This window comes from Scomber scombrus, chromosome 1 (assembly GCF_963691925.1).
Source record: "Scomber scombrus chromosome 1, fScoSco1.1, whole genome shotgun sequence".
In the NCBI taxonomy this organism is placed as follows: domain Eukaryota; kingdom Metazoa; phylum Chordata; class Actinopteri; order Scombriformes; family Scombridae; genus Scomber; species Scomber scombrus.
In genome coordinates this window covers 30,058,069-30,076,276 of record NC_084970.1, presented here as the reverse complement: position 1 = coordinate 30,076,276, position 18,208 = coordinate 30,058,069, and the positions used below count along the sequence as shown (strand labels likewise).

Below are 18,208 nucleotides of genomic sequence, written 5' to 3'. Positions count from 1 at the left end.
CAGATGGGTGATATCAAACCGTGTAACAAGCTCTCAGAGAGGATTTTTCCTTTAAAGGGGAAAGCAAGGTCAACCATGTAAAACCACCTCTGGGAAATGTCCAGCACAACCGCAGTCTCGTACTGATTATACGGAGCAGCTTCACCAGAACAGCTGTGAGGCTGAAGCAAATAATTTCACCTCAGATTGTTTGACGCGCAGTTATCTGCTGAGTCTAAACGGGTGTCAGAGAGTCATGCTAGCTCTGTTTTTGCTCGTTGTCTGTATCCCTGAGAAGTTTTTTTTTTTTTGCACCTCAGCTTGGTCTGGCTCCCAGCTACATCACACATCTTTTGATCCCACTGAGCCGGAGCCAGAGGGCCCTCCTGGCCGATTGTCAGCACCAGAAGTGACAGGGTCTTTGATGTCAGTGCCCCAAAGCTTTGCAACACCCTACTCCAAAAAGCTCCAGCAACCTTTCTGTGTCATATTTCTAAAGTCTTTATCTTATTACCTGTTCTGTGCTTGGTTTATTTATCTCATATAATTCCTGTCTGATCACTTTCAGGCAATTTACAATGTATAGTGAGTGTTAATGAGACACTTTGCCGCCCTGTTTTGTGTAAGTAGGGTTGACACATCTCATCTCATGATTTCCAGCTTTTAATTGAAGCATAAGGCAGGTATTCTATTTTCTAGATATTCTATTTTGTCATTTGTCATTAGTGGACTTTCCCAGCCTGTGGCGCTTAAAACCAAGTCACAAATATATAGTTTCATTTTTTTCATTTCAACCAAAACAGATGCTCAATGTAGTTTTTAGTAGATTTTGCTCAAACAGGAAACATGTTACTGGGTTCAACAACACGACTCATGGATGTGCTTTTAATTGTTTTTGAAAAGGCACAGAACAATACGCTACATCAGGCTTTGGCTACACAGACAATTTACGACCTGTGACCAGTTCTTCTAAACAAATTGATGTTTTCTTCTCTCATTTTTTAGGGATATTCTAGCACTTTAGTATTAGACGTCCCTGAAACGTTGAAAAGAAAATCGAAGTAGCAGAGGCTGCGTTATCCTGACTTTTCTCCTAATAGCATGGCGACAATTCCTATCATGCAACTCGATAGCATCTCTTCATTAGATCCTCAATGCCAGATAACCACCTGCGTCTTTCAAACTCATCTTCATTTTAGCACTGTCTCCGAGCCCAAACTGAGATAACTGTTGACATCACTAGAAAACTGATCTTGACACGTAAAAACGGTCCTCATTTAAATATTTTTAGACACCTGAAGAAGTGAAACTATCCAATATTTCAGAAGAAATGTAAAGATTACAGAAAGATCAGAGAAAATAAACAACAATAGAGACAGAAATATGCTTTATTTTCTTATGTGATTTCTCTTTCATCATCTCAAAACACCACAGCTTTATCTTGTGATAACCTGACCCCAAAGTTGAGAACTACTGTACTGTTGGTTAAGTCCAATTCTAGACCCACAAAATTTTATTTCCATATCATTTTCTTCCCACATTTTCAACCATTTATCTGCACACGACTCCCTGTTCAGAGCCAAATTGCTTACTGAGAGTGTGTTGCGAAGAGTTTCATTGGACTCAGTAGACTCCCTACAGAGAACCTGAGCTCTTTGTCACAGATTCAAACGAGTGAAACTCCATATTGTCCCAGGATGAACTCTATATTTTCCCCGAGGATAGAAGTGGACTATTTTATGGAGTCTAAACAGCATGGTTAATGCATTCAGCCCTGGCAGGGAGCCCCCACTTTCTGGCACATCATTTGTTACTGCCATTCCCATCCTGCAGCAGCTGAGGGGGAGTTTTGCCCTGGTTGCTGTACCCCTCTGCAAGTCTGTGATCCAGCCAAAGTAAACCTGGTTCTGGGTATTTGTTTTTTGTCCTTCTTTTTCAGTCTTACCAGGATTGAACTACATTTCTGTGGTTTTGGTTTTTAGTGTTGTTGTTGTTGTTGTTGTTGTTTGAAGTATTGCATGTCCTCCGATTCTGACTTTGGGTGTTTTTTTTTTGCAGCACAAAAATATGAAGATAAATTCTCACCCAACAGAAGAAAAATATGTGCAGTAATGTATTTAGACTTAAAACAGTCCCAAACAATATGGTGGAATTGGATTACTAGAATATTGCAGTGTTTATTTTCTTAAAGATTGTCTCTCTTGCCTTTCCAATCCCCAAATTGTCCATAATAACACAGGAAGAGGAAGATGGCTGTAAGCGCTGACACAGTGATGTGTAGATTTCAGGCAATTTAAAAGGAATCTGAGGAGTCTTTTTCTGTGTGCTGTCAATAAGAAGGGCAGCCATCCCTTTTTAAAATTAGACATAGAAATGACCACAACTTCCCCCATGAAATCACACTTCACTGTGAAGATAAAATTTGATGGAAAGCTGTTCTCGAGATCGTTAATATACACTCTCTGGCATCATTTCCACCCGATTGTGTTAATAATGTAGCGCCTCTAATCACGTTAGCTTAGACGTAAGATGGGATTGGTTTTGATGCTTGGGCATACAGCATGAAATATTCAAATTGAGGTGCCCTACATTGGGCTGTAAATCTTCTCTTCTTTTTTTTAGCGCACTGGAGGCGAGTGCCTGATAACACAGCCTTTCTCTGATAGCCATGTTAAGATGCTAATCTGGTAGTCCAAACATATAATTATGTTACAAAAGGAGAACCTAGACATTTTCTGGCACTGTATAATTACGAAATGTAGATAAAAGTGCACTTGCAAACAACAAGGAGACAAAAACACAAAGCCAAGGATGTTGCATTTCTTTGTGGGAGCAAAATCACCCGGCTGTTTACAGTGTTGGCTTTGTAAATATAATTGTGGTCAAATTATCCAAAAATAATTGTATCTACCTAGATGAAAAAAAAAACATTCAAAACAACACTAAAAGTCTCCAGCTGCGCCGGGCTCTGAGAGGCTTATTCAAAGTGCTGCTTTGAGTGAAACGTTAATGTCAGCATGCTAACATAACATCACAAAGACACTGCTGATATTTAATAGATATAATGTTTACCATGCTAACCACTTTAGTTTAGTGTGTTGACATGCTAACACACAAATAAAGCTGAGGCTGATGGGAATTTCATTCATGTTTCCTTATTTAACAACTTTAAAGTTTGATCTGATGATAGCTCTAGATGAGTGTATTAAGTGTGTTACCAGAGACATCTCATCCAAAACCACACAAGTCGAACAAGAAGAAAAGTCATAGGATCCGCAAAGTCATTATGATACATCTCTGAGGTGGTCTAAAGGTAGTGTCAGACTGTTTCAGCGTTTTGCGTGTTTCAGGGGAAGGCTGAAAGCTGAAATGCATCGGTCTAACAATTAAGTTGTTCTGTATACTACAAATGTTGCTGCAGCTTTTTAGGCTATTTTCTCTTTTCCATGCACCTTTGAAGTAGATGGAGTTGTGCCAGATACCCCTTCTCTGCTTCTGATACATCTCTGAGGAACTTAATACATCCAATGGTTGTTGATATTTCAATCTGGACCAAAGTGGCAAAATGGTAGACCCACCGACACTGCCAACCCTTGAGCCACACTAGTATCCAGTATAGTATTACTACAAAAAGTTAAAAAGCACAATTTTTACAATGTAGTATTATTTATTTGCTGCAACAAAAGCTATGATGCTTAGGTTCTCTTTAAGAAGAGAGCTCGTTCACAAACACCTCTGCACCTGATGGCCTGGGTAAAAAAAATCCACTTCTATGCATTGCCTCTGTGCACTACCTGAGAGAGGTTCAACATGTGGCGTTGCAGTATATATTGTAACACACCACCTGTGGTTCAACATATATGATGGTTAAAACAGTAGAGATATTTTTGGCTCTCTGAAATTCAATTGGGAGAAACCCCACTGACACGTCAAGGTGTTGTCAAAGGAACATTGCCTCTGCTGGCCAGGCTGTAGTCATGCCCCGTTGGGCTCAGTGACTGGACAGTCTGAAAAAACTTTGCTTGGCTCAGACTGCAGCATAAAAAGAGAATTAATGGTTCTGGATTATAAATCAAAGGTTTAACAAAGCCCATGTTTTGGAAAAGCAATCTAAAGACTATTAAATTGGTCGGCAGTCTGTCATTTGTTTTCAATCTCTCATCCAGAAAAAATTAAACATTGATTAAAGTAGAAGTTATTTTCTGCTGCTTACAAATTGTACTGTAATTTGTTGTGTTAGTTGATTGGTGGAGATTTAAACCAGCCACAGTGTGATGGATGTCCACCTACAAGAGAAGCAGCCAAATCTGACCTTTCAGCTTTAAATATTCGGTACAAAGTCAAACCCAGTGAGCACACACTGAGTCTCACTGTGGAGATTTTGAAACAAATTTAAACAGATTATCAGAGAGACAGTTCACCTCTCACTTTCAGGAGTAGGGGAACAGCTCTCAGCCCAACTGTATCACACTGTTGTTTACCAAGGCACACTATATGGCCATATGTTGACACACTTTCTAATTAGTGTGTTCAGCTGCCTCAGGCACTGCCTCTGCTAACAGGTGCATAAAATCAAGAATATATTCTCCTTTGACAAACATTTGCAGTAGAATAAGTTGTAACACAGAACTTTTAATGAGAGTGCCATCTTTCCCATGACTGACTTTGTCATGATTTCTTCCCTGCTACTTTAGATTTGACACTGTCAACCGTAAGTGCTGTTATAATTAACAGGCGGCCACATGAGCTCACTGAATGGTAATGCTGAGCCTTTAAGTGCATGGAAATCATTTACCTGCAGTTGCAAAACTATTGAGTTTGGCCTCAGGAGTTATGAGTTATACGTTAGACAATAATGTGCCTTCAACTTTGTGGCCACAGTTTGCTGAAGGCCCTCTCCTTTTTGAACATGATACCGCCCCCTTGCACAAAACCAGGTCCATGAAGTAAAAGGTTTTCCTAGTTTGGTGTGGAAGAAATTGAGTGGCCTGCACAGAGCCACTGACCATTACCGGGAGTAATGCTGTTTTTTTATGTTCCAGTCTTTCAGGTTTGGTGTGAAGATGGTAAAAGGTTTCCATTAGTTCTGGCCATCATATAAAAGTCTATGTAACATGAAAGGCACACAATAAGTAACAGGTGTACATGAGCCTTTCTCCTTTAACCATTAGTCGACATAAATATCGATCTTGTGATACTGCAGAGAATATGTTCTACTCTGTATATGAGTGACGTTTGTTGTATCGAATCCATTTGAGGCTTTGGAGAAAACCAGTGTGGTATATGTATTCCTGTTTCCTTATTTCAGTGGACATTTGCCAAACCTTCTCTTAAAGCTGCTTTAATCCCTATTTTTATATTGACAATGGACCACCTGACTGAGAGTAATGTAATGTCACTCAGCTCCATGAAGAGTTTTAGCGTCTTTCAGCTCAATGTTGTTGGTTTATGTTGTTTTGGTTCAATTTCACTGAGAACATCTAGCTGTTTTCCAGCAGCAAGTGTTGTGTGAGTTTATATGAACTCACCGTGTGCTACTTGACCATCAACAGTGGCTAAATGTCGCTGTTGATGGTCAAGTAGCAAACAGTGACATGCTTAGCAGCTAAATAGACAGATATTTCATCTCTCAAGAGTTGGTGGAGACTAAAAATGGAGCTAAAAGGTGAGTAAATATTGGGTTTAGAGTCGCTAGGTGGCCAGAAACATAACTATAAATGAATGCTTATGTAACTCTGTGTTTGCTGGATGTATAAATAAGGTACTGTTTGCTAACATGTTTACCAAATTCAATTTATAAGATGGTAATATATTAATGCTGTGTCAATAGTGTTTTTACAAAAAATTTATTCATAAATTAATTAATTCAGGTTTAAAAATTATTTTGTGGTGATACTTCCTCTTTGGTTTCAGGAAACTGAAAGAAAATATTCTTAAAATGACATTTGGGAAAGAAACTCTTTGTGGGTGACAAATACAGTGAGTTCCTTTCACCACCCAAAATTAGAGACACAACTCACGCAGGCAAGAGATGGCCTGAATTGTAGTAATTTTCCCCCGTTTGAAAAGGCCATCCATCTATGCTGTTTTATCAGCACAGCATGGGCTCACGGTGTGGCTTCAGGAACAAGAAGAGAGGATGATTTATTATTATATATGACATCATCTTGTGCTTGATTTATTGATCAAGCACAAGATGGGAGAAAGTCCGTGAACATGGGTATGAATAATGTATTCGACAAGGGGAAAGGAGATCTGCTGAGGTGGTGAGGTGAATTTGAGAGGCAACAGAGGGACGAGAGGAGACGCCAGAGTTTGGAGAGGGTTTGCTGTCTTGTAAGTAAGCAATCACATTTCTTGACTAATGAAGTCAACAAGACCTCTTATGCTTGTGTTTGAAATAATGCGCACACCTTGCATGTTGGAAAGCTGATTGCAGGTTAATTTTGTTCCTCTTCCCATTTCTTGGCATCCAGGGTGCTCCCGTCTGACTCCCCTTTTTTATTTTTAAAGCTTTTGTGTCTTAAAACCTTAATCTAGGCCAACATGTACCCTTACTTTTAAAACTTCACCGTATGCTTTTAAGATTATTTTCACTATGTTTTTTTTTTTTAGGTCACATCAAGTTGTGGTACTCAAAGCTCATTTTCACCACTAGAATAGTTTATTTTTTCACAGCTATCTAACAGCTTCTGCACTGTAGGATCAAAGCTCCTGAACCTACAGATACCGGCACATGTACATGATGTATAGTATACAAGCTTGTATACAGTTGGAGAAAAAGCCATTTTGTGTAATGAGATTTTAGTGGGAGGTTTATCTTGCATTCACCAAGAGCCTGAAGTTGTGGATTGTCGTTTTCATTTATTGTTTCATTATGCAGCTGCTGTGAGCCCCTTTTGAGACTTTAACTGAAGTTCAAGGGCTGTACACATAAACTTGACTTATGTCTTCATAAAAGTACCTGAAACGCTCCATGAAAACATAGGTACATGGGTCAAAAGGTTATATCTGAACACTCCAAATCAATCTGTGAAAAGCTTGTGGTCTATGGTTTGGCTTCAGAGAGCTGAGGAAATATTCTCTCTTGGCATTTTCAAACCACATCTCAGCGTGGGAAGTGTCTGTTAAGTGAAAGGAAAGCAAAAATATAATCTTGCGGATGTTACTGTAGCAGGTCCAAGGGTCCAAACTGACGTCTGAGACATCAATGATTGCAAAATTGCAAACTTATCCTCACATGGCAGAACATAGCTGTCTTTGATCTGATACAATTTTGAGCCCTCACGAATACTCAGATGTATTACATTTTTTATTATGTTTGCATATCTTTGACGTTCTGTTGGCGTCATCGGTCTTTCTCGGCTAGCTTATGAAGTTTAACATGTTATAGAAAGATGTGTGCAGAATGTTGAGGAGAATGACTCAATTAAGCAGGAATATACTGCGTAAAAATGTGAATTGGAGTGTGAATTTTGTTTATCTCTTCTATGAACGACTGGTGTGCTGTCCACTCATAGATGTGTTGCCTTCCTCTTGCACAATGCAAGCTGGAATATGCTCCAATCTGCTGCTAGTAAAATATGATAAGTTATAAAATCGATAGATGTGACAAGATAGATAGACAACATGGAGCTGGTCTACAGGGAGGAAATGAGTCAGCTACTAGATTGGTGCGTCACCAACAATCTGTCCCTGAATGTTGACAAAATTAAAGAGATCCTTGTTGACTTGAAGAGGAACTGTCCCAATCTGACTCCTCTCTACATCAAAGAGAAAGATGTAGAGAGGCTCATGACTGACAGTGTAGTTAGTCAAGAGCACACAGTTCCTGAGGGTGCACATCACAGAGAAGCTGACCTGCACCCTAAACACCTCATCTCTAGCCAAGAGCAGTTGCACTTCCTGCAATGGATGAGGAGAGCACACATCCCCACCCACCATCTTCACCACACTCTACAGAGGCTCTATAAAGAGTGTAATGAGCAGCTGCAACAGCAATGCTGAAATCCCTGCAGAGTGGTGATGACAGCTGAGAAAAATCATCAGGACTTCACTCCCATAGAACATATCACAGAAAAGCTTCTTCCCTTTAATCTTGAATTTGTTTGTATGTGTGGCGGTGAGGGTGTGACCAGACAGGTAGCTCCGGGTCTGAAAAGTGAAGCCAATGCAGAAGTGTCTTAAAACTGCATTCTTTCTAATGACCAGTATGGGATGACTCCACTGGCTCCAAAATGAAGTCAGTTTGTATAGAAGACTGAGAAAATGACTGTACTTCTCACTTGATTTATTACCACAGTAAACATTTTCCTAATGAGTTTATAGTTTTCTTCAATTCAGCATTATGTTAATTTTGTAAATTATAGCCCCTTTTAGAGTAAAATAGACGATAAAGCAGGGTATTCTTTAAGGAGTGGCTATCTGGTGATTTACAAGTCGCTAGCGGTGCGTGAAGTGCTGTAGTTGGACCCTGAGGAGCTCCTCCACAACTCCATGCTCTCGTCTACATATGGTTACTTCTCATCACTTCTGGCTCCAAAAAACCAAGATGGCGAAGGTCAAAATGCCAAACTCGAGGCTTCAAAATGGGTGTCCACAAACCATGTGACGCCACTGCGATATCATGGTGGTTACGTCCATTATATTAATACATTCTATTCGTTTGACAGCAAACAAAATAGCAGCAAATAACAAGCATTACAAGTACCACCACTACTACTACTAATATTAATTACAAAGGATGTAAAACAATGAAAAGAAAAAGGATGAGCAGGAATTAGATATTTTCTTAATACATTAGAGTTGGTCAGTCCCAATGGTTGGGAAGTCATGAAGAGGGAGATACGGTTCTCCTCTAATGCTCATCAAGCGTATTTCCCCAAAATGTCCAACTATTCCTTTAATACATCCATGTGACAGGCGTCCACAAATTAAACACATCTTTAGTTTTCTAAACCAGAGGTAGGAAATACGTTACAAGTAGTTCTTTGGTAGTTTGTTAACTACACTTAGCGATCAGATCAACATCCAAAGGCACGTCTAGATATACTTCATTAAGTGAGTTAGTCAGCGTCACTATACCATTATAGTTTGTGCCTCCTTTGGCTGTCTTCAGCTTGATAGTAAGTCAAGTGTGTTCCTGATTCACACTGTGAAAATCAGTTCATGACAAACTAGGCCTATACAAGCACTGTTTATAAGGTTAATAGCTCAGCATTCACCTATTACATTACAATAGTTAACACATAATGACTGTTTCTCTGGCTTCTGCAGTCTTTTAGTAGCCTTTTTACTGGGGGTTAATGCACTCTCACTGTGCTCTCAGGTGCCAGTGGTGAGATTTGCACTTCTACAGGGTACTTACCGATCTGAGTACGATTATGATTCAGTATACTCAGTTTAGTTTAAAAAATGTTCGTCCATGTACTTAACACCTCTAGATGCAGCTACTGTAAATTAAGAATTGCTTCTTTTTTTCAACTGTTAAACTGCTATATTAAGAGATATTTATTTATGTGACTCTCTGTCAGTTAATGCGTCACTTACTGTCGGCATTGTGTGACTTCATTGGAGAGTTTTGAAACGTTTCCAAAGATTTGATTGCTGTGTGACTTTTGTTGTCTGAGGTGCAGGTTATGTGAGGGCACAGACAAAGAAGCATTAGATGACAAATCCTAACAAATGTAAAGGAATTCAGTACCTGTGGTGCTTGGATCTCAAACTGTAGCTTAGACACATTTTAAAGCGTTTTTCCTATGGGGCTATTTAATCAAAGAGCGTCTCTGGCGTACTTATAGCCTGGATTACCCTTAAAGGCCCAAGGTAGGAAGGCGGAAAAAAGGAACTCAAGAAGTCACAAAAGGGGCAGAGGAGTCTTCAAAGACTGCAGATGAATCTTTGTCATTGAAGCTCTGATTGGTGCTGGGAGGGAAGTCGCCCCAGGCCTGTCTGGAGGATCCTGCTACTTGTTCATTTAAATTCTTATGACAGAATCTTTTCTATTGCAGTTGCTGCAATTCTCACGTCCCACGTAAATCCATCTGGTAGAAATATATATATTAAAAAAACACGTCCAAAGTGCATGAAGTCAATATATCTAATTAATGTCTGATTCGTCATGTGCTATGAAATATTTTAATGACTCCATAATGTCAGTCTCAGCTGGCATTCTGGGGGACTATATTCATATTTTTACATTTTGGTTGCCAATAAATTTCCGCCGTCACACTTGTTTGTCATCTAAGTATCCAGAGTCTCAGGCATAAACACAGCAGGATTACATATTTAAACCCTTTCAGCGTTTCCTGTTGAGGAATGACACGATGACATGTACGTTGTGTTTAGTAGAGCCAAAACATTTAATACACACCATCGCAGGAGACATGCACTTGCGCTTTCCCAATTTTTAGCTCTCATTTTTAAAACACATACAAACCATAAAATAATTTAAAACAAACACATATTAAAAAAGGGGGAGGGAGGGTTACACCTTTTTATACATGTTCATAATACTGCTTCATAAAATGTATCACAGAAATTAGCTTTTGACACAGAGCAAACCATAGAAAACAACTCAGGTATTACACTGACACTGTGCTTGTTGATAGTTAGCGGAAAAAACTGTGAGCTTTTAGATCTCCAATAAGGAATGTCACAGAGGACAAGTGTGTTGGAAAGAAGAGTCTGTCGTGGGAGGAGGAAGAGGAGGACAAGGACGAGGAGGAGAACGAGGAGAAGGAGGAGGAGGAGGAGGGAGGGTGGGTAAATATCTGTTCCTCTCTGATGAGAAGCAATCCAAGTGTGCTGAAGGGCAGAGAGGTCGATCGCTAGGCGTAGAAGGTTTCCACTTTCACTGCCTGACAGAACATCGTCATCGAGAAGACCAGGCCAAGGATCTGCACCAACACAAGAAACAAATCAGACGTTAATGTCTTTAAATGTCCATGTGTGAAGTCACAGTGGAACAATAAGGAGCTCTTCTTTCTGCTCGGCTCATTCTTTCTATCGTAATGTACAGCTGTTTGACAATGAACGCCAGAAAGACTAATTTTCTCACACTGTTATATCCAAATCTCATTACATTTATTTCTTGGATAACAATAGAAGATCATCCACATTTGCCCATTCCAATCTGTACAATGCTGATTTATGAAGTATCACACAGATTGGATTGCATGGACACTCTTCATTTTATTTCACATTGTGTCTTTATTTTTTTTGATAAAAAGCTTTTCAATAGTAACTTTCTGAATTTTGTTCCTCTCAGTTTAAGCGGAAAATGCTACACAAAAATGCCACTTTCTCATGTATCATCATCATTATTATTATTATTATTATTATTATTATTATTATTATTCAGCACTTGACAGTAACTTGTGAGTAAAGAGCCATAGATTTCTCTGCTTTTATTTTATTTTTAACATCTAGCTGAGGACAATTGAAGGGATCTTTTAATGGCCGGTATGAACAGGAGGAATTATTACATCACGTTAAGCCTGTTTCATTGTTCATATCCACAAGCCCTTCAAGGTAAATGACCACATAGGTCAGTTGTACTATTCACTCCAGAATGACCCATAGGAGCGTTTTCTACTGTCTCCATCGGAAGTAATCAGCAGTAAAACATAATTAGTGTTGTGCTTTCCAAAACTGTTATTCATTGCTGTTAAAAAAAAAAAGATGTGGTATGATAACCCTGTGGTTAAGGTCTGATTAGGTTTAGGCACAAAACAACTTGTTTGGAAAAGATCATGGTTTGTGTTCAAATTATCACTTAAGTTGAAGTTGGTACTTAAAGTTAGGTAACCTTTGTCGTCATGGCAACAGTAAACACCACAATAATTGTGAGGATTTTTAAAAAACTGTCTTGTGGTTGGAAATGGGAAGTGAACAGCAGTCTCCTGGAGCAACGTCCACTTTCTATCATCAATCTATCTCCTCATCCACCCAACCCGAATATGGAAATCTGTTACCATATATTGACGTAATTTGAACTGTGTCACTTCTCAGGGTCATAATTGCTGCAGTTGCTAGATGGCGTCTGTCCCTCAAACGTAACTATAGGTAACTATAGGTTGCTGAATTTACGATATATAACATCATTTTTATAGGAAGGACAGACTCATTTATTTGGGTAACTGACTTTTGATTTAAGACGGACTTGAACATTTCTCAACCTACCCTTTAACTAACTAACTAACTAACTAACTAACTAACTAACTAACTAACTAACTAACTAACTAACTAACTAACTAACTAACTAACTAACTAACTAACACTCCAAGGTTCAAAACTCAAACGTCACTTCTGTTGATAAAACTGCGACAGTAAAATGAAAATGGCGTCGCAGGAACTACATACTCTTCCCTGGATACATTTGCTGAGTGAGTGTGTGTATATGGTGTGTGTGTGTGTGTGTGTGTGTGAGAGAGTGGATTAATTTATGCCATTGCCTTAATAGAATCATTACAGAGCTCCAACTCTCAATATTAATAATGCTGCACCTTCTGCCTGTAACCTTCTGTAACTTGATTTAATCACTGCTGCATAATCTGTCTTCTCAATATGCAGTCGTTTTTTTCCCGGCGTATTTTAGAACCTAATGTGTTTGTCTCAGCGAGTCGTCGTTTTTAGATTGGTCTTATTCATTTTTTTTATCTAGACAGCTTGAGTTGTTTGAAAGAATCTTGAATTGTCTTCAGGATGACCTAGTGATTTTTTGAGATATATTTTAAGCGTTATCTGTTCTGTTTTTGCACATTAGGTTTCCCTGGTTAAATATAGGTTAAAAAAATAACTACACCAATCTATTGAAAATTTGCTAACATTACACATCGTAAGTGTTTGTTCACAACAGACTGATTACTGTAAAATCCCTGAAAGCAAAACCCTTGAGTGCATGGAACGAAATCTCAGCTGAGCTTTTTATTTGTAAGAGGCAGAATTTGTGATTTCAAATGTAACACGCTTTAATTCTTAGTTGCTGTCTACATTTCAAGATGAATTATTTAACTATACAGTGAAGACTTGATCTGAAAAGCTAACAGCAACCTGGGCAAGAACAAGCATTTACCAAATAGCTGTTAAAGGTAAATCACTTAGCTGAAAACACAATTGTATAATTCAATTCTGTGCATCTAATAATACTGACTCAGCAGGCAAACATCAGAGAACTATATATTCGAGATAAGTCTGGCAGTGATTACATTTTCTGTCTGGGTTTCATTTTGCTGCTTGTAGGATTTTCTAAACGGGGCACTGATATACTAACGGGTGACTAAAAATGAGCCTGCAGCATCACAGGAGCCTTGTGTGATCAGTGCTTTCAAGAACAGTGTATTTCTCTTCTTGAATTGTGGAGGCACGTCACGTACCACATGGCTGGAAGGAAGATAAAAGACTTTTTTATGGAAAGTCAAACCCTCCTATGTGATCTTTAGTGGTAACAAACACAAGAGGCTTATATGGGTTCCTGCTGCCCTAAGAAATCCTGCCTTCGGTGCTTAATGCAAAGGACATTGGGAATATTAGGTGTATTTATCACAAAGTAAGAGCCCCGATCTAACACTGCAGATATCAAGGGCTGAGTTAATGACTGCCAAAAAAAATAAAAAGAATCTCATAACTTAAAAGCAGTACACTAATTACCTGAGTAAGTGCTGTGCATAGAGCAAAGATCCAAAGTGCCACCAGGTTCTCATTAAGCCAGTCCTTCACCCGCTCGTAGCACGGCTGTGGAGACACACAAACACACACAAGCACAAACACACAGTATGAGCAAACATTGGCCGACAAATGTAAACTCCTCATTTGTGCCTGCATAGAAGATGTGCAATGAAATATGCAATAGAAAGTGCCATTTACAGTGAGTCTTCTTCTCTCTTGTATTAAAAAGGTGTGACAGAAAATGTTCTTTAGCTAAAAGATCCCCTGTGGCAACATCCTTATCTCCCATTCCCTCCTCTGACCTAACATTTCTTGGGAAAACTTTCCAAAATTCACACAATTCCCTGCTGTACTTGTCTCACTTCAGCTGTACAAACGGGAGTAATGTGAACGGGCGAGCAGCACACACAACCGGCGGTGTCATTAAGACATGAGAATTGGCTGAATGTTTCATATCTGACAATTTTAAACTACCTTCTGAAGGCATCTCGACAAAAAATAATAAAAACAATCTCTACCCTCTCACAGCTTCTCTATTTTTTTGTCTCTAGGACATTTTCTCCAACTCAAGTTCATTTCAAAATCCCTTTTGAAACTCAAAAGTTTAAAATGTCCCTGAGCCATGTAGTGCCCAAAAGGCAGAGAGAGAGAGTAAAGATAATTATTATTAATAAGAAAAATGGAGCCAAATCCTCTTGGGTCAGGAATGTAAACAAGTCATGAAAAGGAAAAGAATCCTCAAAGCAAAGAAAGTGGATTTCTAAGAATAGATGAAAGCTGACATTACAAGTGATGGGAGTGGCATTTGTCATAAGGGCCTAGTGGCAAATGGTTCACTGCCTAAGGGAATTTCACCTTTTAGACATTTTAAAGATGTTTGTGCAAAACTGTGTGTATTATTATGTTAGATACATTGGAGAAAAAAACCCATCTGACATACTGTAGTAAGGGAAAGGTGCTGTCATAACAGGCTCCACCGCTGTTCTAATTAAATTATTCATTTCTGCAGACATGCCTTCCCGATTGTGCTATTTTTTTTAAAGCTCCTTACATCAAGAAGCTGAGTCAGAGCCGGGGAAACCAAATACAATCTCCTCTACATTTCACTGCTGCCTGAAATGTAGGGGAACCAAAAAATATATTTTCCTAAGCACAAGGTGAAATAATTCTTGGTTGGATCGATATGGAAAGTGATGCAGTAAGCCAAAATGTTCGATAGCTTTAGTGTTATTTATCAAACTGCTGCCCAGCTGTAATCCTGTTGGACCACAGAGCTGCATCTGAAAATATATAAATTCATATTCTTTAGTGTTTGGCTTCCACTGCAGGTTCCTATAAAACCAGGAAAGAGCACATAAGTATACCTGAACCTGCTAAGTCAGCACACATAATACAGTCACAATGTTACACGGCCAACAAGTCCTTCAAGCTAAATAGCAAAATAAGTCTCTGTAACTTCAGCTCAAAGATCCTCTTTGTAGCTTTTACAATCTTTTTGCTCTAAAATAACCGAAAACTCATGATGTTCTGACCTGTTTTAGTTTGGTTTTTCACAGGCAGCTGTTTGTTGTTCATTCAGTCTCTTTTTCAGGGTTCACAGTAATGTTCCCAAAAGCTGTCACATGTGATTTCATAGGGGGAGTCTTGTCTTTAGAGTGTACCAGCAGAGATCTTAAAAAAGCTCTGGTTAGATTATCTGACAGCACAGTCATGTAAAGGTAGCTCCTGATGGTCTCTGTTGAATTAGCATCTTAAAATCATCTTAGCCGTAAAGGGTACATATCATGCTTTTTATGATTTTCTGTCATTTTCATATTGTTTTGATGTCTAACGTCTATGTTAACCCTTACATACTGTTCATATTCTACACCCTCGCAGTATGTTTGATCTAGTCCAAGAATCCCCTCATAAAAAGTATCTATACCAAATTTTGAACAACAGATCTGTTTAGAAAGCATCAATAGCTGATTTGACTGATCAATATATGGGTGATTAAACCTTTATTAATGTTTCAGAGAGCAGAGAGTGTATTTCTTTTACTTTTTACACCACTCATTTTTGGAGAAAAAACACCTACTATCACACAATATTATGTCCTATTTTACCTAAGACATGAAAATATAACATAGCAATAATTATTAAAATGTATTTTATTATTATAACTTTATGGACCTATGGGGTTTATTGTATAACCATTAGAGCCATCAGTCTTCACTGCTACATCATAAAAAAAGAAATCCTTATTACTACGATCTTATTAAATCTATTAACTATTCATTTAACAAAAAGCCATGTCAATCCAATTTCAGAGTAAAAGAATGAGATTTGGGGTGTTTTTACAGCTTTCAAATGTCAAAATGGCCAAATGTCAAATTTGACCCGAACAGTATGTTAGGGTTGTATATATTCAAGTTCAAAAACTTGAGGTGAACCTAACTACTAAAACTGCTCCCTGCAAGTCAAAAGTCAGGGCTTTAACCTTTTCTAAGCACTTCGTTTGCAGTGTTATCACGTACTCCTCGAGATAATGTCAGATTGTTTGCGGGTACCCACAAACAGCTGTCTGCTCCTTAACCTTTATTTCTCAGGTTGTTGGTTGTTCACTTTGTCCACTTGCATATTTACGATCAGATTCAGAATAGATGTATTTTAGAAGTTTCCATTTTGATTAAAAAATGAGAAAAGAAGATAAATCTGACTACTGTTGTTTGTTGACGTAGCCTCCGGAGCTGGCAGACTAGATGGCATGGATGTATTATACGAGTTGAATACAGCACTGCTGCTCAGCCTCACTTCCAATTTTGTCCAGTAGCCACTCGCAGTATTACACCAAAATATTGCTCTGTGCCCCAAAAAGCATTTCCCCATAGACCACCATTACAAAAGAGACATCTGTAAAATTGTTGAAAGGACATTTATGACTCTTTCTATTATGAATTTTCGATCCATGGGGCATTTATATTTGTAAAAACATTCCTCGAGCCTAGAAAAGAGATTTAAAAAGTCTTTGGGCTGAGTGGGAACACATGGGCAGGGCCAGTAGGAGAAACTCCACTGTGTATATGTAATGGGCTGCATACCCTGGAAGAAAACCTGAAAGCTAGAAACTTTTTTGGCATATGCACCAGGTGAGCAATTGTTAATGGACTAAAATGGCACCATTTTGGGTCCAGTGAACAGCCTTTAAAACACATCCATGGGTAGAAGTCTGCTGAGGAGCAGCTTCCTTGCAGACAGCCAATGAGAGTAGGTTCATTTGGAGAGAGCCTTAAAGAGACAGGAGCTAAATAGCCTGTTCATGACAAAGGCTGAACTGAGGGACTGAATAAAGAGCCGGTATAAGACACATAAGAAGTCTTTTGAACTGTAAATCATGTAAAGATATTCCAGTAGAGCCCCAGAATATAAATCAAGACTTGGAAATATGCACGATACGTCCCTTTTTAAATGAAGAGAGAAGGTCTTTAGGGAAATTTCAGAAATGCTCCTTTTTGTCACAGCTGGCTAGAGGGGTGTGTGGGTGTCTGTGTTTGATTGACAGCAGCTGGCAGACTGCCGGTGTTACACCTTATAGTACGAAGACACAGTAAACAAACTGCTGACTGCTGTCAACGTGTCACTAATGGATCTGAACTGACTATCTAGCCTGCTAACTGATGTAAGCAGTGCACTTCTCCCTAGAAAATGTTTGTTAGGTGGCTCGTTCAACAAGGCTACATTCAGGACAAGACGTGTTCATATTTATATGTTAGATAAGAAGGAGACTTTAGCTGGTTGTTGTTCAGAGTATGTAGCTCTTGTGTTGTTAAGCCAGCTGCTGTAAGGCTCAGTATGACTCAGGCTTTCTGCTCTGCCTATGATTGAATGCCATATTTACGGCACTGAGGGATTTTTGTGTATTAAATGAAGACCACGATCCTTCCCTAACTAAGTGCTAAACAAGGAAAACAAATGAAATATGTCATTAGTGAATATTGTACTGAAACGTTCAGTATCAATGTTTTAATTTATATTAATTAACAGCATTTTCTCATTTTTGTGGACAGAAAAAAGAATTTGGGTGGCAGTATGTTTCCTTCAAAACCTATTTGCTGTTGCACCTTAGTGGTACTTGAAATCATTTCTAGAACGGATTATTGCATACTTACAGAATCACACATGGTCCTTGAGAATTACGCAGTCTTTTATATTGTGACTGTGTGTGTGTGTGTGTGTATGTCAAGAAGCCTGTTTGTGTGTCCTTTTTGTATTGTTTCTGTTTGCAGTCAATAAGGCAGCGTTAAGAGATTTTCTTTAATTTGTACAAAACACTTTTACATGGTACAGACTTTATTCCTTCTGAAACATAATACGTGATGTTTATAAGATTTTCATCTGTAACAAGAAACACTCTCATATATCTGCCTTGAGACACCTCAGTGGCATGAAGCTGTTGGTGGCCTTGAGTGCTGTCTTGACTTTTTTTGTCCTTTTGAGCTCAATAGAGAAATCTCAGCAGCACAATTTGATGTCACACTGAGAAGTGAGGATGAAATTCTGGGTTAGAAGGCAGATATCATTT

General features: G+C 38.7%; 1 protein-coding gene across 1 annotated transcript in view; it reads right to left on the bottom strand.

The window, feature by feature from the left end:
- Window positions 1-10,339: 10,339 nt before the first annotated feature.
- tspan4a (tetraspanin 4a) overlaps window positions 10,340-18,208 on the bottom strand; it is a 116,053-nt gene continuing 108,184 nt past the window's right edge. The window contains exons 6-7 of the mRNA XM_062416787.1: window positions 13,630-13,713; window positions 10,340-10,877 (exon numbers count right to left, since the gene is read on the bottom strand). Of these exons, the coding sequence (XP_062272771.1) occupies window positions 10,809-10,877; window positions 13,630-13,713 (153 nt within the window). The 3' untranslated portion in view covers window positions 10,340-10,808. The remainder of the gene's footprint in view (window positions 10,878-13,629; window positions 13,714-18,208) is intronic.